Raw genomic sequence first — 25813 nt, 5'->3', positions numbered from 1 at the left:
GCTCAGTCGTTAAGCATCTGCCTTCAGCTCAGGTCATGATCCCGGGCTCCTGGGATTGAGCCCCGCACCGGGCTCTCTGCTCGGCAGGAAGTCTGCTTCTCCCTCTCCCACTCCCCCACTTGTGCTCCCTCTCTCGCTGTGTCTCTGTCAAATAAATAAATAAAATCTTAAAAAAAAAAAATCAACAGATATTCTATTATCATGTGCAAATAAATAGGAAGTACTGAAATGTTTCCTGTAACTTAACAGCAAAAGTATCATTCGTAATCTTTGAGCCTATTAAAAAAAGTAAAGTTCACTTTGTAAAATTTCACTTGGAGGCTTACTTTTGCACACTCTGGATAGAACTATGTTTGAGTATAAGCAACGCTGTAAAACCCATTTCAAGGAGTTGAGAGATACGGGAAAAAGAGTCACGGTCCCAAGCTATTGGGCTAAAATAAAAGGACTGTTCTCCTCACCTTTGCCAGGCCAGAAAGGAGCTCTAGAGCTGCCAGTGATATGCTCATGTCTTGCCGCCACTGGGAGTTGAGTCTTTGGGTGACAAGATGAATGCTGCGAATCAGGAGCCCAGCAGCTGAATCTGTATTAAGAGCTAGGATATAACCCCAATGCCACGTCCCACAGGGAGGGAAAACAACTAAGCATTAGTAACGAGAAGCACAGCATTCCACCAGGCACAGACCACAGCAGCCACAGTGAGCACGACGGGCACCCACACAGTGCTATGCTCCCCACCCCATTGGCCTGAGCGTCAAGCCTGACTGAACAACAGTGCACAGGGCACACACACTGGACCAAAGCAGCTTCTAGCTCCCAGCTCAGGTACTTTTACACAGACATCCACTAGGATTTGGCAGTTCAATATATCTTAAAAATTTCTTAACTCATAGAGAGTTACATTTTCAAAAAAACAATGAAAAGGCTATCAATTACTGCCTTGGAATTTTATAGAAAAAAGAATTCACATTTTAGAATCTCCTCAGATGTTAGGAATACCCTAAAACATCTGTTGAAATTATTTTCAGGGTTTAAACTATCAAAAGTCACATGCAATGCCTTTTCAAACACATTTTAACATTTAATTCTCTAAAGCTACTTTAATGTTTCTTTAAAAAAAATTAAATAACCAAGTCAACATATTTTTATTTGGCCTCTAGTTCTACATTTAAAAGTAATTACTAATTAGCTAATAATAAATTAGGACAAATTAAACTGATTTTATAAAGGAAGCTTTAGGGACATTATACCTGTCGATCCTATCAGAAAGAGGGCAGTGACAACAGAAAAAGGAATGATCATTAAAGAGAGACATTCATGCGACACTAACACAAATCTGGATTTCTTAGTAAAAACTACTTTACGACATTACAAGCAGAACTCACTAACACCAGTTCAAAAGGCTGAAACAAACAATAATCACTTCAAACATTTATATTAGAACACATACAATAATTCAAAAAGTTCTTTAGTTCAGAAGTGTTTTAGAAAGCATGAAAAACAAATTTTCACCCACAGTATACTTAAATCCATGAACATAATGAATAAGTTAACAATTTAAATAACTGCTTTATAAATGCAATATTTAAATTTGTTTAATAACCTTAACATAATGACCAGATGTATTTGACATGCTCAAGGATACTTAAAGCAAACTGAAACATGCCTGGACTCCTAGGCTCATGAATTTTCCAGATAATTAAAAAATTAAATTTACATCCAAGGATCTAGATTTCATTCCAGTCATGTTGGACTAGCACTCACAGACTCAATACAATATTAATAATCATGTATAAAAAAAAAGGCACCCACAAATTCACAGAACCCGTAAAGTAAGTGCCAAGGTACAGGACATCACTGAAGAGGATGCTCTGCTAGCAAATGTTTCCTTACTTTTGCTTAAAATTTATAGGGTATATAATTTTTAAATACAAAGACTCTCTCCTCTGGGTTCCATCTAATGTATATTTTATCACTTCACGTACCACAATGCAATAATTGATGTGCTGGCTATCCCTATCATTAGAGCCTGAGGCAGAGCACGTTCTATTTCTCCATATTACCAGTATCTGGTAAAAGAATCCATAAATTTTTCCTGACCCCCCCACTATAATCATTTATAAAATCTAATAAACTACCCAAAATCTAGCTACTAAAAGCTATAGAGGTAATTTTAAAAGATTTGTTTTCTTTTTAAAAAATCTTTTAGACTAATAAGTATTAGGTTATTAAGTATTATACTTAAATACATTAAAATCATGAACATTACAATTTTGTTTAAAAAGATTGTTTTATGAATCTGGGCATTAAAACTTATTCAATAATCTTTGGATTTCAAAAAAACAAACATGGCTTACCATAATCCCTTAGGAGAGCTTGAGCAGGTCTTTCACTATCGGGAGTTGGGGGCTCTGTGCTTCCACCACTTGCTGAACTAATACCACTATTAGTGCGACTATGACTCTTCAGGTTATTCTCTCCACCACCCTAGTCAAATAAAAATGGATCAAAGATTTGAGAGCTACAACCAAAATTGACAAGTACAGATAGAAGTCAGTCATTAAAAGCCATGTTGATAAAACAGAATGGGCCAACTAAGTAGCACAAACTGATATACAGATAAAAATTGAGGAGGAGGGGTGCCTGGGTGGCGCAGTCGGTTAAGCGTCTGCTCTCGGCTCAGGTCATGGTCTCAGGGTCCCGGGATTAGGCCCTGCTTCGGGCTCCCTGCTCAGCGGGGAGCCTGCTTCTCCCTCTGCCTCTGCCGCTCCCCCTGCCTGTGCTCTCTCTCTCTCTGTCAAATGAATTAATAAAATCTTAAAAAACCGGACAAGGGATTAAAATTACTGTGGTGTTTTTGCGTAGACACCATCTACTGAAGGGTATGAAGGGTCTGATGATTATGGGTGTCCATTCTGGAGTCTTCTTTGCTGCTGTTTATAAAGGGCCAGCCCAAGACCTTTTCTATCTTCACTAGACTTCACTAGCTAATGACTCTGGGCCCTTAAACAATTACCCCATGTCTCCTAAGCAAGACTTCAGGAGTACAAGCTTAAAAAAACAAAACGCAAATAAACAACAGTAACTTTCAAATGTAGTTACATCATAGAACACAAACAATAAGATATCATGGTTAGTATAAAGATTAATTTCTACATGTATGTGGGCTAACAAAGGTATCTGTTAAAGGTTTCTCTCATTTTCCCCCATATAAACAAAATTCATTATACCCAGATCAGTTGACTATTATTAGCTACCTACTGGGATACAAATATAATTTCCTTAATAATAATTTGATCACCCATCCTACATCTACCCAGCTCATTCCAGTATACCCTATAAATTTCCCCTCTCTCCTGCCTCTACTCCAGGTGTGGGGATCACATATCCTGAAGCCAGAAGCAAGGGTCAGTGGGAGTCTCTGGGAAGCTTTTTTTTTTTTTAAAAGATTTTATTTATTTATTTGACAGAGAGAGACACAGTGAGAGAGGGAATATAAGCAGGGGCAGCGGGAGAGGGAGAAGCAGACTTCCTGCTGAGCAGGGAGCCCGATGTGGGGCTCGATCCCAGGACTCTGGGATCATGACCCGAGCCGAAGGCAGACGCTTAACGACTGAGCCACCCAGGCGCCCCACTGGGAAGCTTTTTTAATTTGGAAGTACTGGTGCTTAAGGGGACCTTCAAACTTTGGTCTAGAGGAGCTAAAAGAGCTGATGAGATGGAAAAGAATAAACTCAATACTTGTTTCTAGACAGCATTAAATCTACTAGGGATAGAAGGAATTATGGAATAGGAGGCTTTTCCTAGATTACTCAAGCCCAGTTCACCAGCACGGCAAAAGAAGTTAAGAGCTTTAAGTAGAGACTGCCCAGAAATAAAGACTGCATCTAGCTGAAATTTCTCTCATGCAGAATCTCTCAAGGACCTGATGAATGGCTAAGGAAACACTCAAAGGTAAGAAACCTCAAAATATATATTTTAAAATATGATCCTTCTGAATCAGTGAGCTGAATTTATGAACAAATGCCTTTAAAAATCACAAGGACAGGGGCGCCTGGGTGGCTCAGATGGTTGGGCGTCTGCCTTCGGCTCAGGTCATGATTCCAGGGTCCTGGGATCGAGCCCCGCATTGGGCTTTCTGCTCGGCGGGGAGCCTGCTTCTCCCTCTCCCTCTGTCTCCCCCCTGCTCATGCTCTCTCTCTCTCCGTATCTCTGTGTCTCAAATGAATAAATAAAATCTTTAAAAAAAAAAAAAAAATCACAAGGACAGACATTTTGGAATGCAATTTACATAAAATCAGATGTTGATATTCTGACAGATTACATGTGGTATGCTTCTTACCATCTCCATTTGGCAACCAATGGCTTCTAAAAGTGCTGAATCTTGAACAATATTTAACATTGCCCCTGTAACAGCAAAAAAATGCATTTTATTTAAATACATGACAAGAATACTAAAATGGCTAAAATATCTCAATAGAGATAAGAATATGATTTTAGCTGACTATTCTTGAAATGTCCATAAAATTACTAATAAATCTATTGACGTATGAAAAAAACACTTTTTAGAAATGCCCTAATTCTGATCTGCCTTCAAAGTTTTAAAACCACATTTTCTAAAATAAACTTGAGGGTCAAACTTACCTATATAAAAACATGACCACTATCAGATATTTTTAAACTGATATTTAAGACCAGATGTAAGCATCTCAATTTCAAGGCTACTACAAACAGAAAAATTATTATGGAATACTTTAAAAAAACAGATTCTGTTCTTTTAGAAATAAAAGAAAAATAACAAAATAAAAATCACAGCTATGTCTTTCTGATCAGACTGCCTTTTTAAAAGATTTGCTTATTTATTTATTTATTTGAGGGAGAGAAAGCAAGAGAAGGAGAGGGTGTGAGTTGGGGGAGGAGCAGAGGGAGAGGGAGAATCTCAAGCAGACTCCTTGCAGGGCACAGAGCCTGGGGCTCGAGATGTGGGGCTTGATCCCATGACCTATGAAATCATGATCTGAGCTGAAATCACCAGTCGGATGCTCAACCAACTGAGCCACCCAGGTGCCCCTGATCAGACTGCTTTTTAAGAATGATTAAAGCCACATGGTTCAGGGTTACCCCTGTCTGCATATTCTGAAGGCTGCACATATTTACTATCAAGGAACTTACAGGACTAGAAAGGCTAGAACAGAAATAAGATGGTGAGCCTAGCACACTGCTTCTCATCTCAGTATGGGAGTACTCTTGTCCAGAATGGATAAAGAGAGGACAGACACAGCTTTGCCAATCTACGGCAAGAGTTGACAATTGACTCTTCCTTGAGATGTACACATGGAGCTCTTCAAAACAAGGGTAAAGCAAAACTAAATAACAACTCTGTAGAAAATTATCTGATTTCAAGTGATACATTATTTGAATAACCTAAAACACTACAACTTGGAGGCCCCCTCATAGCAAGATTTAACCTCTGTTCTTTCAACTCTTTCAAAATGAAAGGATTTATTCTTCGCTATTTATTCCACCTTCTCACTGCATAACATACTATACTTCCCAAACACTCCAACTATTCCTGCTACCACCAATTCTTTGGCCATGACATTTCCTCTCCTGAAATGAAATCCTAACCTCATTTCTGCCTATTCAAATTCTGCCCTAGAAGATCAAATTTAACTTCCACTTCCCCCCATGAAGTCTTCCTTGCTCTTTTGGTTTCTTCTCTCAACAGTAAAGACATTTAACAAGACATGCAATCAGCTCTGCCCGCTGTAATTATCTCACACTTTGTGAGAATATTCTAATCTCTGCAATAAGACTTGCTCAAGGATGAAAGCCATGCCATTCAGTTCTTTAGTACTGTCCTCAGAGCACCTATACCTAGGGCCATGCTCCTGGCTTTGACGAAAAGCCAGAAGTAAAAAAAAAAAAAAAAAGCCAGAAGTACAGAAAGAGACAGTTGTACAGTTGTAGTAATCAACTGACAAATAATGGGGGCTTAAAATACGGCAGTGGGCATAATGATGAGGAGCCATTTAAAACAGAGAATCAGGGACACCTGGGTGGCTCAGTCAGTTAAGCGTCTGCCTTTGGCTCAGGTCATGATCCCAGAGTCCTGGGATCAAGTCTTGCATCGGTGGGGGGGGGGGGGGGTCCCTGCTCAGCAGGGAGTCTGCTTCTCCCTCTGCCTGCCGCTCCCCCTGCTTGTGCCCTCTCTTTCTCTCTCTGATGAATAAATAAAATCTTAAAAAAATTTTTTTTTAATAAAAATAAAACAGAGAGGGGTGCCTGGGTGGCTTAGTCGTTAAGCGTCTGCCTTCGGCTCAGGTCTTGATCCCAGGATTCTGGGATCGAGCCCCGCACTGGGCTCCCTGCTCCACGGGAAGCCTGCTTCTCCCTCTCCCACTCCCCCTGCTTGTGTTCCCTCTCTCACTGTCTCTCTGTCAAATAAATAAATAAAATCTTTAAAAAAATTAAAAAAAAAAAATAAAACAGAGAATCAGTACGATCAGGAGACCAACAGAGAACATTAAGGAAAAAGGAAGGAAGCACAGCAACAGTTTCCTCCTGGTAGGGTTCTGACATAGCTTCCAGATTTACACCCAACTCAAAATTTTTTCCCCATGGACATAATGGGCAGGAGGCAGAGGAAAACGTAGATGTAAGGGAGGGAAGGAAAGAGGAGAGAGGGAAGAGGAAGAAGGGGGTAAGGGGACAGGAGGAGAGAGGAAAGGCAAGAGGAAAAGAGAAAAATAACACAAATAAAACTAAGCAAAAATGACCCCCTAAAACAACTATAATGCTTTCCCCTTCCTTCTTCTCACCCCTTTAAACTTTTTCACATATAAAAGCAAACAAATTCTGCCTCTGATTCAGAATAAGTAGAGCTGTATTAGGCTCAGGCTTCATCACTGACCCCTGCCTTCCAAGCATGCCTGGGGTCAACAGTGTGTGGGTTCACTTACAAAAAAATGTGTGAACACAAACCTAGTATCATTTGAGTGTTGTTGGGGTCCGTTTCCGTTTGCAAGGCACCTATTAGTATATTCACAAGTCTCAACTTCAGGGACAAAAAAGTTATTGGTTTATCATATGAAGAGCTGTCATCATTACTAAACTTTCCTTCCAGGACCACCTATGGAAGAAACAAATAATATTCAACATCAACTGTTGTGGTGCACTAGGCCCATGTGGCAACTCCTACAGTGGACAAAGAGACCAGGCTAACAAGCAAGGCTTTCAATCTGACTAGTATTAGCTCCTGTGCTAAGTCTGGCGCTAACTCACTCAACATGTGTTATTATTAGCTGTCACTAGCTATCGCCACCTGAAATAGTGGACCAAGGCATGCTGGCTGGCTGAAAGAAGAAATACCACAATAAATCAGCTTTGTCGATTTGATTGAAATAATCTGAGAAAAGTTTTAAAAAGCTCATGTTCCATTTTTAAAATACAATGTGACAGATTTAACCACACAAAACAGAATATAGAATATAAAAAACTTTAATAAAACATTACCTCAGATCTGACTGTGCCAAAATGATGTGGGAGGGGCAACAAAGAAAGGAGGATATTAATGGAAGATCTTCTCAATTCTGTTGGATTTACATAGCTTTTGAATTTTGAGAGTTCTCTGCCAAAAAAAAAAAAAAGAAAGAAAGAAAGAAAAAAAGAAATAGCTATTGGTATTTCCAAACCAAAGCTTGTTTTTAGCTATTGCCAAATATACATTATGTCAATTTTTCACAATATAAGCACTGGATTTGGTTTCATAAAGAATGCAGTAACTACTTTCCACTGAGTTTATATTCTGCGGGGTGTGTGTATGTGTGCATGTGTGTGAATTTTTACGTTAAACTGTTAGAGAATTAAACTAGAATCTGACTGACTGATTTCAAATGTATGACCTACCTATAAAAGTAGGGCTGGGGTTGTTCTTAGCCCTCTAAACCAGGCCAAAAAGGATTCAACATGCCCAGGACAAATTAGAACTAAATGAATTCAGGGATGAGGTATATCTGGATGTTCTATGCTCACGTAATGTGATCTGAGTCCCCTTGGGCTATAAAGACAACTGCACAGGATAAATAAGGAAACTGGGGAGGAAGCACCAAAACAGACCAGGCCAAACCCAACAAGTGATATGCTAGTACAGAGTGAGAACTTACCTGTCAGGCAAAATGGTTTCAAGAGCTGAAATAAAGTAAGGAACCACAACATCAATCCCTTTCAAGTCACAGCAGAACAAAGGAGGGGAGTTTAGAATAACGCTGGCCAAGACAGGATGGCACACATAATCATTTATCTGCAAACCTTGAATTAAAAGCATGTAAAATCTAGGAAAGCAAGAAAAAAATTTTAAATAAACTGCTGATCAATTGTTTTCATAATTATTAATATTTTCTACACAGTCATCTGAAAGTCTATTTCCATTCTTCACTACTTCTATCCTTTAAGAGGTGTTACTAGAGTTAGAACAATTCAAAAGCAAATATACTAAAAACCAAATTATCTTTCCCAATGAAAAGAGAAAAAAGATTCATGTCTATTACACCTTCTTGAAGTGTTAAGCCTTGCAACTCAGTTATAGGTGCCTGCAAATGAAGTCACCAAAACAAGACAAATGACTGGAGTAATTAGTAATCAGTGAACTGAATTCCATGCCAGTAAAATTTTGCAACCTTTCCCAATTCCTGAAGAAGAAAAAAAGTGTGTGTTGTGGCTTTTCTTTCCCCATCATTTCCGGGGCGACAATGAAAGAAAGAAACCTTTCAACCCTGCATTTACCACGACATGGAGGTGAGTCTGAGTAAGACTCCTTTTAGGAATAATCCTGAGCCCACTTTCTTTTATCCTCCTCTCCTAACCCCCAATCAACTAAGTATTCGATCTTCCATCATTCAAGAGCAACTATATCGGTAAACTCTTCTACCACCATGAGGCACTTTTCTCCACAAACCTATTCGGGAAACAACTTCCTCACCTCCCGGTCACTACTCAGCACACTGCAATCTAGCTTCTCCTCCTAGAATCAGTTGAAACCATGTCAGCAAATAACCAACAGCCGCTCAACTGCTAAATCCAGAAGACATGTCTAAGTCTTAACTTCCTCTGCCTTTTTTAAAGCATTCAACCCTTTAATTACTCCCTTCTTCTCTTCTTTTCCTTCTGTGACCTCTGTAGATGTTTTCTGTAATAGACCCTCTTACTCCACCTGACTCCTATACTGGTATCCATCAGGCTGTCAAGCTCCACTCTCTAATAAGCTCTCTCGCACTAACCTGGTTTTAAGCTCCTGAATATAACCAAACCAATCTCTAGCCCATGCCTCTCAAGTGAGCCCCAGATCTGTTAACCAAAAGTGTGTTGGATACCTGAAAGCAGGTCATGTCTAATTATTGATTACTGATAATTTGTACTGATTACTCCAGTACTTCCTATGCACAGTGTCTGGCACACAGTAGGAACTTAAATATTTGTTGATTAATATCCTACAGGCATCTCAAACTCAATAGTTTCATAACTAATTCATCACTTGCCCTCTAACAAATCTGCTCTTTCAGGTGGTTGTACTCCCACCCATCCAGTCTTAGGGGCCAGACAGAAAGCTCACGATCACAGCCTTCTCCCTTATTGCTATTTACTCTTTGGAGTATCTCCCCAACCCATAGTCTCTCTCCTGAGACTATGCCCCCACCACAAGGGATGAGCTCCAGCACTTCGTGTGACCCACCCTCACAGTTGTTGCTGGCTAGACCAGAGGAAGACACCTGATTAATCAGATCCTCTTTCCCAGGAATCTGAAATTAGGCTTCAGAAATGTTAACTGGCCCCGCTGGTCATCTAGACCAAAGTCATGGAATTTGGGAACTCAGAGGCATACTGAATATAAGAAAATAATCTGCAGAGAAGAGAAGAATGAAGCATGGGAGACCATGAAGATAGAGAAACAGAAAGGAAGTTGTTTTGTTCCTTGGACACTTTCTAGTTTCTCATCCCTGCCCTTTTTGAGGCCCTGGTGCATGTCCTAACCTTAGAATGTATTAAATAGCACAGTTTCTCATAAGTCATTACCATTTTTGCTTAAATCACATTGAGGAGTTTCCTGTTACTTAAAGCCAAGAACCTATTAAGATACCCCTGATCAGCTGCCTGCATGTACCATTCTGTTTCAGGCCTATAGGATTCTGCACTCAGTTCCCTCTGATTCAGCTTAATCTTCATTCCTGAGAACCCAGCAGGTACAGACACCTGAATGTTCTTGTTGATCACTTTAGCAGCTATGCGAATGATCAGTTCAGGAAAGCAAAACAGAGTCAAGAAAAATAGGAGGCCACTACAAATTAATTTAGGAAAAAAGTGACAAGGTCTAAAGTGTCATGGTGAGGACAGAGGGGAGAGATTAGAAAGAGGGTTAAGTAACAGAAAGGCAGGAGTTGTTCACCATCCAAAGATAAAGAGGGAGAAGAGTCTAAAATGACTCCTAGTTTCTGGCCTGAGCAACTAAATGGCTGCCGGAGCCATTCACCAAGATGGCTGAAGTCACCGATTTGGGTAAGAGGACCCTACCCAACCTGCTAACACAGGCTGAACACTACCCATCCTTTTTAAGTCCAGCACAATCATCCCATCCTCTGGAACTGTTTCCTGAACCCCTGGGGTAAGTGTATACTGCTACTGCTTCTGAATGCCCACAGCACTTGATCCCTGCCTCTCTCCTACCAACTTCCTATTACTATTTGGATCATTGTTACTTAAGTACACGGCTTTGCTCACTTGAGAAGATAAGCTCCTCAGAGACCAGATTTACAGCTAACATTTCTGGACCATTTATAGTGCCTAATACTGTGCTAAAAATTTACTTGAGTAATGTGATCCTTCCAAATCTCTCCATCATTAATAAAAGTAAAATATAATGAAATAAGTAATACTTCTAAAATAAAAAGCATCTTAAGGATCTTTACCAAATTTGATGAGGCAGGTAAAATGCAAGAATTTCAAGCAAAAATTCCAATTACTTACAGACATTTGCAAGTATTTCAGACCCAAATTTACTTATCACTTCAGCCTACCAAGCCATGCTATAATAGAGTTTCACTATCAAAACTATATAAATGGAAAAATAAACGAAAAAATTCTAAGACCTGGATAAATAAGCTGGCAGAATCTCTTCTCCAGTCTTCTTGCTACAAAAAATCCTACACAGTGTCCCACAAGCCTCAGCTCTTCCTGCTTCATAGTTATCAGGAAATTCACTTGCATCAAACATAGGATTGGAAACCATGGTGTCTGTGGACATTTGTGACCCTTTCCGTCGAAACTCCATGCTAGCTTGTGTTGTAATGGCTGAGGAGAGAAAAGGAGCATTTTATTATATTTGTCAATATGCAAATAGGCTCATGGGACCCTGGACACAAAGATCAAGTGTTGGTGTCATTAAATTTTACTTAAATAGAATTCAGTAATGCTTTTGTTTGGCAACTACGTCTTATTTTTTTAAAAAGGGGCTCTCTGAAATCTTCTTTGAAAATGGCAACAATTAATTTACACTGGTATTATCAGTTTAATAGATTCTACTAGAAGCATTTTTCAACTAAATTTTTTGATCAGCAGAGTACATGTGTATATATCTGTATGTCAATACAGATATATAATAAAAGAATTTGGGTTTTCTGTTATTTATTCTGCTTTTTCCTCCCCCTGTAGAATGATGCTTAAACATTAAGAAAAATAGCTACTTCAATTTACACACTACCCCAGACAGACATCATAAGTGAATGGGCAAGCCCATGCCAGTTTGTATACTTTAGGGAGAGGGCAAAGTAAGGATGAGAAATGGGGGGGGAGGAAGAGAGAGCATTCCCACCACCCACCCAAATCCAAAACACACACCAAAGAATCGCCCAACCAAGCAAAATGAGAATGAATTTTAACAACCACAGACAGCAGCTAACTTGAGGTTGATAAATCAGAAAATTGGATTGGTAAGAAAGATTATCATGGTCATTCGTTGTCACTGAAACAGAAGCCCTTTGAAAGTTGCTTTTGTTGCTTTTATTTTTAACAAAAGATTTCACAGTGTACTGAATAATCACTCTGAAATCTTTTATCACTCCACATGAAATGTTTAAATTATTTTGTAATAGTTTTAATAGAATGCAGAGTCAAGCATAAATCTTTATGCAACTTCCCATGAGCCATTTTTAGTCCTGAAAAAGCTATCCAGCAATAATACATTTGAAAAACACTACATGCAGAATGCATACAAATCAAACACTAAATCTGTATAAAAATAAGCTTAAAGCTTTAAAAAAAAAAATAAAAAAGCCAAAACACAGTTAGTGCAAAGTCCTGGAATTCATGACATGACCAGACTAGTGTACAGAAATAATGGGACTGATTCAGGCAGATTAATTTGCTTTTGCCAACAATCTTCCCCATTCAAAACACAGAAAAGTATTTTTCTTCCCAAGTGCAAAAACTACAAGAGACAATGACAATCAAATTTTTTAATGGAATTATGAAAAAAATAAAAACATGACTGCAATTAAGGAGAAGCTTCTGGTTCCTACTTACAAGATTTATAAGAAAGAAGAATTTGGATAAAAGATGCTGCAAGATAATAGAAATAAATGGAAACAAATCAAAGGACAGCAGTAATTATAAAATACTTCAAAGATGGTGAAATTTTACAATAAGTTAAGAAGCTTTTTAGCTTTTTAAAAGTTAGATTAAAAGCTTTATGATACCACAAGCTAGTTCAAAAACAGGAAATTGTGCATTCAGATCCAAAATTATGATTTTTGTATCATGCAAAACAATGAACAAAGAAAATTACACAACTACAAAGAATTGAGGTTTTGAACTGCCAATAACGTGCATTAAAATTTTAGTTCATTAACCCTTCCCAGCTCAATGTTACTTTCACAAACTACAGTGTAATGTCACATCAGTCTAGAGCTAACCAGTTCATAGAAGCAAACATTTTAAGTTAGAGGTGAACTGCATGGCAGAATTCCTTGATGGCAGCCAGTACTTAGAAAACAGACTAACAGTGTTAGTATTTCTGAACCTTCCACCCCCGCCCCTCCAACCCCACCCCCACGACTTCAAGAGCAGCACCCAATAGCACTCAAACCCAGTGAAATACCAGGAAACCTCCTATCTCCTGGGTAATGTAACAGCCTTTCTCATCTCCAAACACAATAGGGGAAAGAGGAGCTTCTATCTTTTCTGTACCGAGGAAGATGTTAAAAGTAAAAATTGGTTGCCCACATATTTTCTGAATTATCCATCTTTTGGCACAAGAGGGTGAGCAAAGCTGTTACAAACTCCCTAGAGAGTGAGAAGATCTGTATATTCCCTTTAAGCAAGCCCACCAAGGAGGCAGGAGATTGAGCCATACTGGATTCAGGGATTTTAGTGTCAATAGCTTGATACCCAAAAGTTACAACTCTAAGAATTGCACCTTAATAAAAATAAAAATTAAAAATATGACTGATTCATTCTAGAAAATACAATATGAATTAATAAATATAAGCATGGTTCAGAAAACTCAAAATATAAGGCACATGAACATAAGAAAATATAAGCCAAAAATGGTTTTCTAAAAGTCTTCATTTAGTCATAAGTACATTTACTTATCCATACATAAGCACGACTTTCAAACTTATAAATAAAATATAATATGGAAATGGTAGAATATAAAGTGTCTGAATTTGAAAAAATAAACAAAGGAATCTGTAAACTCAAACATGCAATCTCAAATGATACTCCCAAAAATATCTTAATATTCACACCTTTTTAAATTATTTAAAAGATTTGTAAGGACATCCAAAATGATTAGACATGTATAACGCTCATATAGACCTTAGTTCTGAGATGATTAAGAACTCATCTTAGGTCATCATATTAGTTTTATGGTCATCATATTAGTTTTAATCCTTGGAACTAATATTCTCCCTAGAGATGCATAAACTAAAGCAATTAGGCATCCTTTTCTCTCAACCTACATCTAACCCCAGTTGGAAAAGTGCTTTCTTACCAAACAACCAGTACATTCATTAGTGCATATAACAGGGTGTCTGGGCACAAAGTCATTGCAGCTCAATAAATGCTGTCCATGATTATTGTTCTCTATAAGACATGTCATAAATATCCAGTACATTCTGCACTACCCCACACTCCCATCCTGCACGCTACACCACTACTTCCAAGTCAATCAGATTTCATTTAAATAGTGTCATTTCTGTAATAAAATCTAAATGAAGATATCGGGGTTGAGTTATTAATTCGCCACCAGTCTTATTTAGTTCCAGAGCAAATGGTATTTTTTAAAGTGTGCCCTGAAATAAAGTTCTCTGGACTAAAACCTGAGAAGTTTTTTTGATGAAGCAGAAATTTTCTAATATTTTATGTACCAATAAGTGAATGGCTGTCAGTCAGCATCTAAGAAAACACTTCTTGTGAATAAATTTCTGGTCAAAATCTTTAATTCTTACTATCAGTATTATTATCCTGGCTGACATGAAGGGAACTTCCGGCCACCTACTGAAAGGAATTTGATTCAACATAAAGTGGCTAACCTGAAGTGTGTCTAACAAAACCAGACAAAAGCCAAACCTCATAGACATAAAAAGGACAGGTAGGAAAACTTCCAAATTCTGTTACTGCAGCTGGAAGGGGTTAAACACAAGACACTGCTTGGTCAGAGACAGAAAGCTTTTTAAGGTACATATTAATCTTGCAGGTAGGAAAGATTAAAAAGAAAAGAAAAGAGAAGAAAAACGTGGTAACATATTTCTTGAGCAATATTTACCAGTCATGCTGCTGTCTCTGTTTGTCCCATTATGAAGTTTGCAGTGAACAAATGCTGCATCAAATAACCACGATCCGAAGAGATTCAAGATGCTGTTAACCTTTGGTCTCCGAGGGGCAGGCAGCGGCCGGGGTTCAGAACTGGTCTGATTGGGACTTGACAGAGGAGAGGTGGACGATGTCTGGTGCTGAACTTTCGAGGCATGAGCAGTACTAACCTGTTAGAGGAGTACGAGAATATATCCACACTCAAGAAAAGTTTGAGAAAACAGCAGGACTTTTCTAAAATGTTGGCAGATTAAAAAGTCAACTTTATACAGCATAATCATGGAGACAAAAACCCTTACTGTGCTTGTCTTCATGGTGGCCTTATTCACAGTAACAGCCCGGTGCCTCCGGTTATGTGGTGGGGTGGTACTGACAGCAGTGCTCGGAGGCATACTTAATCTATTCACGGGTGTTGGAGGAGCACTGTCTGACCGGGGTCTAGAGATGCCTTTAAGAAAAAAAACAAATGGAGTTATTCTTCATAGTTTCAAACGTGTGGTTAGAAAATCTGCCTCAAATAACACCAGTGAAGGCTCAGGACAGACTACGGCAGACACTGCTAGCTGCCTCCCAGTATCTATTCGTTCTTTCCTCCTGAGTTACAGAACACAAACTTTAGCTGGACATGGCTACCCCAAATACACAACTACGTATTCTAGCCTCCCTTACAGCTAGATGTGGCCATGTTCTGACCATAGAGAAGTGGGTGATTGTTGGGTGGGTATTCCAAGAAATCTTAGAAAGACCAATCAAGTACAGACTCTCCTCCCTTCCTAATTCCTGAACAGGATGGTTGGAACTCGTTTAACCATCACGGCCCATGAGAGAGTACACAAAGAGCCACAAGATAGAAGGGCCTTGGGTCCCTTACAATAATGGAATAGCTATAGCAGCCCTATACTGCCTAGCCCTGGCCTTACCATATGTGAAAATAAACTACCCTGTTCAAACCACTGGTATTTTTGGTTGTTATGTGGCCAAACTTAATTTGAATAATATATTACCTATGTAATGTATTAACAAGTGCACATAATAAATGTTTTAGAAAAAATAGATCTTAAATATCAATGCCTTTCGGTAGGTTAAAAGTAGACTTTTCACATTCCTAAAATGTGAAAAATAGGTTTTTTATTTAAAGATTTTATTTATTTGAGAGAGACAGAGAACGAGTGCACAAGCAAGGGGAGCGGCAGGTAGAGGGAGAGGGAGAAGCAGGCCCCCAACTGAGCAGGGAGCCCGATACGGGGCTCGATCCTAGGACCCTGGGATCATGACCTGAGCCGAAGGCAGACACTTACCTGACTGAGCCACTCAGTTGCCCCAAAATGGTTTAAAACAGTGGTTCATGGGGCGCCTGGGTGGCTCAGTCGTTAAGCGTCTGCCTTCGGCTCAGGTCATGATCCCAGGGTCCTGGGATCGAGTCCCACATCGGGCTCCCTGCTCGGCGGGAGGCCTGCTTCTCCCTCTCCCGCTCCCCCTGCTTGTGTTCCCTCTCCCGCTCTCTGTCAAATAAATAAATAAAATCTTTAAAAAAATAAAATAAAACAGTGGTTCACAAAAGGTCTAATCTGCTTCCCAGTGACACACAAAAAATTGATACCTAATGTATTTTAATCTGTATTTTCTTGGATTCTGCAAATCATTTATTCATATCCTTTTCCATTTATCTACCAAGTCTTATTCTTTTTCTTAACATATTTTGATCTATTTATATAAAGACAACAAAAGCCTTCAACTATTACATTTGTTGCAAATAATTCTTCCTTCTTTGTCATTTGTAATCAAATCTGTTCATCTTTTTCTTTGGGCTTTCCATAAGTTTCTAAATCTATACTCTAGAGTTATCTACATGTAGGTCTCCAAACATTTAGCAACATACACAAAATTCACCTAAGAATGCATCCACCAGACAGCTGATTCCACGCATGGCACGAAAAAATATTTGAGGCAGATGTTTAAGGCAGGGATACTGATTCAATTCTTGTGGCATTCCGCTCACATTTAAGAACTGTTCCTGAAATTTGGGAGTTGAGCTTATAATGGCTGGGTTACTCAAATCCACGGGATTACTATCAAAAAAGAGAAAAAGAATTAATTACACAGAAAGGCTTTCTAATTTTAAAGGAAAATAGAAAATGATCATAGAAAAAGACATTTTAACAAAACTGAAATCACTGAAAGATGAAAAACACAAACTGGGAAAAAAGAGAATAGTTAACATCCCTAATTTATAAAAAGGGTAATTTAGAAACACAAACAGAAAAATGAGGCCAGTCAAACCAGAATGAGAAGATATGGAGAGAAAATGGTTTAAGAATTAGGGCAGTATGCAACAGAACAAAAGTTCCACAGGACACAAGGATGTAGCTAGTAGAGAGAAAAGTAAGAAGCAATAAAACCGAACTGAACAGAATTACTATAAAGAGAGAGCAGGTCCTGGGAGAGATAATATCAAGGCTGCAGCAGTAGGCATGAGAACAAATGTTACATGTACCATAGGGGACAAGCTTCTAGAGACTGCAGACTGAGTGCAGCTGAGGGCAGCCTGACTCTGCTGGGACAGGGAGAGCAGGAGGCAATGATGTAGATGGGCCTGTTGTCCAACGTGGCTCCATCTGAGGGCTGTACTTAGCCGTCACACACTGAGCACCAACACAAAAGTTATAGCATGGTTCCTGCCCTAAGACACCGGGGAAAGAGCACACACGATACTAAATAATAGTACCTTAACATATGTAAGAAGCGAAACCATGTCTGTGCTACACACTCGTTATCCATTTCAGGAGGGATCAGACTGGCATCTTCATCAGGAACTTTAAATGGAGGAAATGAAGGACCATATGTAAAGCGTAGCAATCTGAAATACAAAAAAAATGCATAATACCAAGTTCCTTTCTTAGCAGAATGAAAAATATATTAAAGTATTAAAATATGTATTAAGTATTAAAATACTAAATATTAAAATATGATAACAGAAATACAAGAGAAAATAGATGATGTGTATTATACCTCACGGAAGTGAATAAGATAAATGAAAACGCTTGTTGATAAGAAACAAACTATAAGGGGATTTCCAGTTTTGTAAGATTAAAAAAAATGTTTCAACATTTGAATAATGTATTTGTTTTAAAAATTATTTGTTATTTAGTTAAATACCTATTTATATTGTTATATAATTTATATTATAAATGTATCTATAATTTATAAAACTATATATATAATGTTATACATTAGATATGTATCACATTATGATCTTATACTTTATATAACAGCTTTTAAATATATAATATGTAATATATAAAATTATATGTGATATAATTTCATAATTTATAAAATTACAAATCATATATTATCAAATTACAAATTATGAATTATTAAATTTTATTTATGAATAATTGCAAATAACATGAGTAAATTGTATAATCATATAATATGAAACTGATGTTTATATAGTTATATAATTATAATATAAATTGTTATTTAAATTATTTTTAAAAGAGTCATCCTACTGCAAACTCCTTCAACACAACTAAGCTATAATTTATCCATAACTGCTATATAACTTGCATGAAGTTCAGAATTTATAGTGTTCCTTAAAAGTAATTCAGCAATTCAATTACTTAATTTAATAGTACTATTCCAAATGTATTTAAACTTTGACTCAATCATCTTATATCTAGAAATTACATCTTACTGAAATAACCAGAATACACACACTTTGTATAAAGTATCATATCAACATTTTTAAAGAACATAAATGTCTGAACAATTATTAAATAAATTATAATTTCATTTATATAATGAAAAACTACAAAGACATTAAAAATATGATCTCGAGATTTAAGAATGGAAAAGGCACTTATAATTAATGGGACAAGAATCAAATTAAAAAAACAGATAATACTATATAGAATAATCTCAATTTTTTTTAATAAAGAGAAATGGAAAAAATACATTAAAATGTTAACAACACTGGCTATCTGTAAGTGATGGATATTTTTCCCTATATCTTCCAAATTTTCTATTTTAAGAATGTATTGCTTTTATAATCAAGATAAAAAGAAGTGTTATTTATTTTTTTGGAGCAGAAATTAGTTGACTTATTTAACATGATACAGGTATTATTTAGATGACTATTTTTTTTGGTTGCTAAAAATTTTTGTTTTGTTTTTTTTCCTTTATTTTTCATTTACACTTAATTATTATTTAAAAATAGACTTATAATTTTGACATTCACTACAATATAACAATAAAAAGAATATTCCAAAACTTCCATTTTTTTTTACCTTAAATAGTGATAAAGATATAAACATAAACATTTCATTAACTCAGAAAAAGACCAGTCTACTTTCTGATACATAATGCTACCTATAAGTTATTTGTTCCTGCCTTCACACTGCTCTCCCCTCTACAAATCTAAATCAGATCAAGTCTCTAGATCTAAATGCCAGCTGACAGGAAACACAGAGGACAGAGAAACAACACAACCAGCACATAATCAGAAAAATTCAGAATGTGGAAGCACTCTAAGACAAACAACCCAGTTTCTTCAACAACAAAAACCCCAAAGAAATAAAAATGAGAGAGTAGGAACCTACAGTTTTAAGATAGGCTTAAGAACCTTGCTTGTTTTGATTCAATGGAATCAACCATAAAAAGAAAAAAAAAGGAGGCATGCAAGGGAAATTTAAACACTGAATGGCTAACTGATATTAAAGGAACTGTTAAAATTTTTTAGGTATGATAATTGTACTGTGATTGTTTTAAAAAGAATCCTCATCTTTTAGAGTTACATACTAAAATATGTAGAGTTGAGGGCGCCTGGGTGGCTCAGTCGGTTAAGCATCTGCCTTCAGCTCAGGTCATGATCCTGGGGTCCTGGGATCGAGCCCTGCATCAGGCTCCCTGGTCAGCGGGGAGTCTGCTTCTCCCTCTGCCCCTCACCTTGCTCTTGTGCTCTCTCTCTACTCTCTCTCAAATAAATAAATAAAATCTGTAGGGAAAAAAATATGTAGAATTGAAATGAAAAAACAAGTCTGAAAAAAAATAAAGCCTAAAGTTTACTCACATTACATATAAATGGTAAAAAAGGTAAAATTATTATAACAAACTACCTATTTGTGTTATAATATAGCACATTATAGGATGTCTCATTTCTGTAAAACTATGTATAAATATATATAATAGGATTTCTAGTGAACTTAACTTTTTTCATACCTTTCTATGGTTTTTCATTTTCTTTTCTTTTTTTATTTTTATTTTTTTTGTTTTAAACCTAGGATCAAATAGTGACATGGTGTACTTTTGATATGGTTAGGTCTCCTTTGTTTCTTTTCTCTCTCTTTTTTTTTTTAGATTTTATTTATTTATTTTCACAGAGAGAGAGAGCAAGAGAGAGAACACATTTTCTTTTATTTTTATTTTTTAAAAGATTTTATTTATTCATTTGACAGACACACAGCGAGAGAGGGAACACAAGCAGGGGGAGAGGGAGACCAGGCTCCCTACTGAGCAGGGAGCCCAATGCGGCACAGGACCCTGGGATCACGACCTGAGCCCAAGGCAGACGCCTAACAACTGAGCCACCCAGGCGCCCCTCTATGGTTTTTTAAAAATAATAATCATGGTATTTTAGTAATCAGATTAAGAACGGGATTTTGGCAAGGGAGGCAGGGTACAGAATTCTTCTCCATACTGCTTCTCCATACTTGCTTAATCTGAAAGGTTTTAAATTTGCCAGGCAGTAGCCAAACTGCTATATCCATATTTAAGAAGTGGCTTGCTTCTGTACCTAAAATGCAAGTAATAACAGACACAGGATACAGGCTTCTCACAACATATTCCGTGAATTCCAGGAAGACATGGAACTAGAAGGAAGCTGCCTTAGACCAGGTAGATGAAGGCAGGCAAGTCAATGAGAGTGACCTACCTTGAAGTGAGCGCACAGGTGACCTTGCTCCACTGCTCCACCACTGCCGGGTGGTGCCTCCAGTTTGCCACCATCTCCTTGGCTGTTTTCCAGTAAGGTGGTGTTGGGAAGCACCGAGTACAAGCTAGTAACCAAACCTCAAAGAGAACACCAATCAACTTCTCTGCTAGATTCTCAGCAATGCCACCTTACCAACAAAAAGAAAACATCTTTGGCATACTTATTTTTAAAGAAAAACCTTTAATTCATTGATTCAGGATAAGTGGTCAAAAAATCAAAATAACTGCAATGTTAAGTTCTGACTTTCAAATAGCCACTTATTAAGTAGGAATGAGAAACTATTCTTAGGAGCTCCTATGAAGAAAATCATGACTACATCAACCAATTATCATTTATCAAGTTTTCAAGTCACCCTGCTTGGTTCTTATCAAAGATCTTTACCTTCAGCAAGTGGGACAGACACAGAGGAGAAGGGGAAGGACGAATGTCTAGGATGTGTGACTACTGGGTCAGTTTCTGTGCTGACTGGTTTATGCACATGACCTCACGTATTCCTCACATTAATTCTGCAAGATAGATATTTATATCTTTTACCAATTATCAATTAAACACATTTTGAAGAAGAGAAAACTTAGATGAGAAAATTTAAGTAACCTCCGAGTTTACAAAGTCAGTAAGTGAAGGAATCAGAGCAAATAAATACTCAGGTCTTTCTACCTCCAACCTTTGTTGTAAAACTTTCAGGTGTTTGAAAGCTACCCTTCGGGGAGAGGGAGATAAAGAAGGGAGCAAAAGGACCGGTGCTGTGCAGGACAGAGGCTCAACCATGAAAAACAGACCTGTTCCTCTGCTCTGAGCCCCGCAACCAGGGAGAAAAGCAGTAGTCTGTGCTCTGCATAGCTCCACAAGGCAAACTTGGGATTAGTAGGAAAAGTTATAAGGATGCATATTTCAAATAAGCAAAAATGAAGTTTCAACAATGAGCCCCAGAAGGGGAGAAACTGCCTGCGTTGAGTTGCTGAGACCCCTGGCATGGAGACTGTGTACCAAAGAGCTAATGAGTCAATGACTGGCTAGCTATCATCATAACAGACAAGGTATTCCTACTATGGACTCACTTTCAACAGTGGAATTCTATGATTTCCTTTAGATACTTTCCTGGACGCTGCATTTGTGCGAGATCACAAGTGCACACTTGTATGTCTGTAGTAAGAGACTACACAGATGAATAGGCAACAAGGGAACCTAGAACTAGAATATCAACTTACAATTTGTGTACATTGTGCTGTAACATACACAGCAGGGCCTCTAAAATACATTCTGAAGGCATAAAACTGGAGGCTTCTTAATGACAAGGTAATGAGTGGCATCCTGTCATATCTCCAAATAGAACCCTTAAGATTTTGTATGTTTCATTTGCTGAACAAAATATCTTCTGTAGCTGTCAAGTTTTCAGCGTCTACTTTGGTAACTACTTTGTAATCAGGCACAGTACTTACAGGTTCTACTTCAGTTAGCTGTTTCTTATATAGGCTCTATCTTAATAGACTAAACAAAACCTACTGTTCCTATCATTATCAAATATGCATTAACACACTGAGTCTCTCCCTAGATTAGCAAAATCATCACTGAAAGTAAAATAACTTCAGGGCTTCCATTCTAAGACCTGTTAACCTTGGTTTGTCAAATGTCATGCCAAATTGTAAATCCCTAATGAGTCTACTACTCATTGAGTTTAAAATGAACTGCCTCCAGAGCTCAGAAATAAATTAGAAAAAACATAAACAGACCTTGAACAGTTGGTGGGGCTAGAAGTATGTCATTAATCTGCAGAAGAAACAACAGTAAGACTTCCCACGTTTCTCGTGCCATGATGGATGACTCACGGGCCAGTTTCTGAATGGCTCTCAGGACCTGTAAGCATAGTCGGATCTGACTGGAGCCCTGTTCCTGTCTGAAGAAGACAGACATATCACTGACAAGCCTTGAGGAGAAAAAGCAAAGGCTTGAGGACAGGCGACTTACGGACACAGCAAGCAATGGTCCAATGACACTCCCTAAGAGCATCAGAGGACAGGACAAGGTGCAGCCTCTTCATTTCAAAGATATTTTGCCACCATACAGTTTGGCATTCTGGGATCTCAACCTACCATTTCTATGAGAGCTTGAAAAGCTCCTGGGGACAGGGGGGAACAGTAGAATGTAAGCTTCACCTCTGGATTTTCTAAGTCTAAAATGTGCCTGACACATAACAGGCACACCATTTTCTGCTGAGTGAATGAGTAAATACCCACAGCCCCTTCTGTTGCTCACAATGAAGCAGAATGGCCTTTGTATTCTTTTTAACATTTTTTAAACACACATTCACGAGAATTTAGAATGTGAATTTATGGTGGTCACAGTTCCTTTGAAGCTAATGTCTGCTAGAGAAGAGCCTATAGACCCAATGGAATATCCTCACCCTGAAACTGATGAGGTATGGAGGCAACTGCCTCAGAAATGAGCACCCTGCTACTGCTGTTCTAATAAAAAAGGCAACTTAACCTAAGATGGGGGTTCCAATGGTTCCCAAGATACCCTAGAAAAAAGTTTTATAACTCTCTTTAGTCTACAGGACCATTTTTTCTCAAGAGAATAAAATAGATCAAAGTATTGGAGCTAGAGTTGAAGAAAGAGGTCCAAGCCCCAGCCCCTTATCCCTACTTTCCAAAGTGGACCACCTGAGAATTTTGAGAATAGTAGGAAACTCACTGCATAAATGAGTGGTGAGTTGGCCTCCAGACCTCCTATGTGAAACCTAAGACAAGTAACTAATATTACTGAAATAAATCTCGAGGACAAGTTTCTATATTATGACTTATGTCACAAAGAACTGCTAAAACAGAGCTTCCTCAAAATATCTAGAAAATGAAGTGAGTGGCCTTACCACTCCCGCCCCAACCTGAGGATAGAAGATTCTCAGATTCTGGGCCATGGCCCAGAAAACCAGACACTTACCCTAAAGTTGCAAACAAATGACACCAATAAGTTTTTCCTAAAGAAGTCCTACCAAGAGTAAAATGAGACATTCACCTAGGAAAGACAAAGACCCCCAAAGAGCAGGGAGACGTCCCATGTTCAGCTGGCAGTGAATCCAGCTCATGTGAAGCCATGAGTCTCAAGTTTGTGTCTGTTGCTCTAGCTACATGAAGAACAGTAGAAAACTATGTAATAGCCCCAAATCTCATCTAGCCATACAAGAAGTCCAGAATAAGAAATAAGAATAGCTCTGGGTTTGACACTCTTCCAAGTTAGCGATAAGACTCCAAGCCAGTAACCTAGGCCTACCCACTATTTCCAGGTACCTGTCTGCTAGTACAAAAGGAAACATCTGCTCTATAGGTAACTGTAGCCTCACTACGAAGACCTAAATTTAGGAGCAGTGTCCAAGTTTCTAAAGCTAAGAGAAACAGGATCATCTTTACTAAAAAATAAACAGAAAGGTCTACACACCAGAGATTTTCCTTTCCCAATGACCTGAGCCGAAGGCAGACGCTTAACAACTGAGCCACCCAGGTGCCCCCTCAACATTTTCAAAAAGAATTTATGATCTTCAGAAAAACTGTTCTTAGAACAAGGGCTGGTGAACTATAGCCCATGGGTCAAATCTGGACTACCACCTGTTTTTGTTGAAATTTTATTGGAACACTGCCATGCTCATTCATTTATACATTATCTATGGCTGCTTTCTCTACATCAGCAGAGTTGAGTAGTTAGGACACCATATAGCCCACAAATTTACTATCTGGGTCTTTATCAAAAAAGTTTGCCAACCACTGCTTTAGAAGAATATTACATTTTTTAAACTACATTATATTTGAGCAATGAAAACCCTAATCGATTTTAAAAGATGATTCACTCTTCATTCCATTATGCAAATAAAAAGGAGATCAAACTGATAGGCGGGCGCCTGGGTGGCTCAGTTGGTTAAGCGACTGCCTTCGGCTCAGGTCATGATCCTGGAGTCCCGGGATCGAGTCCCGCATCGGGCTCCCTGCTCGGCGGGGAGTCTGCTTATCCCTGTGACCTTCCCCCCTCTCATGTGCTCTCTCTCTATCACTCTCTCAAATAAATGAATAAATAAAATCTTTAAAAAACAAACAAACAAACAAACAAACAAAAAAACTGATAGGCAAAAAGAGAAAGGTTACTCCTGACTTATCTCTAGCAAAGTGGTAAAAAGTTTCTTCTGAGTGTCACTTTTTATAAAAACAACTAAGTAAACTTGATGACAATTTTGTGATCTGAATTAAAAAAAAAAAACAACCCTGATACTTCCAATAAAGGGAGAGGAGATCATACCTCCCAATACTTAGCACTGAAAATATTCAGCTCCCTAAGACACTGTTGGCCAGGAGAACTCTAGTACTCAGTTCAATATCCTCTCCAAAGAATGCACACACACTCTTGAGAAAACAAGCTAATGAACAAGGTACTCATGTTCTCAAAAGGGAAAAAAAGCAAAAGCCCAATTAACTCAAATGCCATTGATATTTTTTATCAATACAAATGAATTGAGCATGGAGAGGTGGTAAGAGTACAAAAAGGAAAGAAACACAGTGACAATACTACTCATCAAACTGTCCCATGCCCAAAGAAAAAGGCCAGTAAATTAGTCTCCTACATGGAGTGACAAAAGCATTAAAACTATTACACCATTTTAGAAGAGCCTGCTTAGACACAAATAATATGCTAATCATGGCCAACTACTTCCTATTACTACTTCTCTTTGAAATCAATAAATAATAAGCAACTAATATTTAATTCACACCTAAAGTAATGTAAGGACTGCACCAGGTACTGTGGAAGCCCAAAATATGTACAACCTAATTCTTGCCTTCCAGATGGTTAGCTGGGGAAATGAGACACACACATTTTAAAAGATAAACAATAAAACAGTGAAGACATAAAAGAGTGACACAGGAAGTAACACACTGGTTCAGAAAAGGTATGATCACTGTGGGTCAGGATGGTCAAGTAAGG

General features: G+C 38.0%; 1 protein-coding gene across 3 annotated transcripts in view; it reads right to left on the bottom strand.

Annotated features, from left to right (window-relative positions):
* The window catches only part of RALGAPB (Ral GTPase activating protein non-catalytic subunit beta), an 83238-nt gene that overhangs the window by 38968 nt on the left and 18457 nt on the right, over positions 1 to 25813 (bottom strand). Inside the window, exons 1-14 of one of the 3 annotated variants that reach the window (XM_054510091.2) lie at positions 22582 to 22719; positions 21233 to 21357; positions 20792 to 20978; positions 17588 to 17719; positions 16753 to 16931; positions 15162 to 15310; positions 14816 to 15032; positions 11142 to 11343; positions 8166 to 8333; positions 7516 to 7630; positions 6985 to 7132; positions 4343 to 4407; positions 2358 to 2487; positions 462 to 595 (exon numbers count right to left, since the gene is read on the bottom strand). In XM_054510091.2, the coding sequence (XP_054366066.1) occupies positions 462 to 595; positions 2358 to 2487; positions 4343 to 4407; positions 6985 to 7132; positions 7516 to 7630; positions 8166 to 8333; positions 11142 to 11343; positions 14816 to 15032; positions 15162 to 15310; positions 16753 to 16931; positions 17588 to 17719; positions 20792 to 20865 (1713 nt within the window). In that variant the 5' untranslated portion in view covers positions 20866 to 20978; positions 21233 to 21357; positions 22582 to 22719. Of the gene's footprint in view, positions 1 to 461; positions 596 to 2357; positions 2488 to 4342; positions 4408 to 6984; positions 7133 to 7515; positions 7631 to 8165; positions 8334 to 11141; positions 11344 to 14815; positions 15033 to 15161; positions 15311 to 16752; positions 16932 to 17587; positions 17720 to 20791; positions 20979 to 21232; positions 21358 to 22581; positions 22746 to 25813 lie in introns of those variants that run through there. The other 2 variants (XM_045885759.3, XM_045885758.3) reach the window with 2 other exon arrangements.

Source organism: Mirounga angustirostris, unplaced genomic scaffold, assembly GCF_029215605.1.
Source record: "Mirounga angustirostris isolate CCGP_5_RB_7025 unplaced genomic scaffold, mMirAng1.0.hap1 SCAF_10, whole genome shotgun sequence".
In the NCBI taxonomy this organism is placed as follows: Eukaryota; Metazoa; Chordata; class Mammalia; order Carnivora; family Phocidae; genus Mirounga; species Mirounga angustirostris.
The sequence above is the reverse complement of the archived record's forward strand: the minus strand, read 5'-3'. Positions and strand labels throughout refer to the sequence as shown.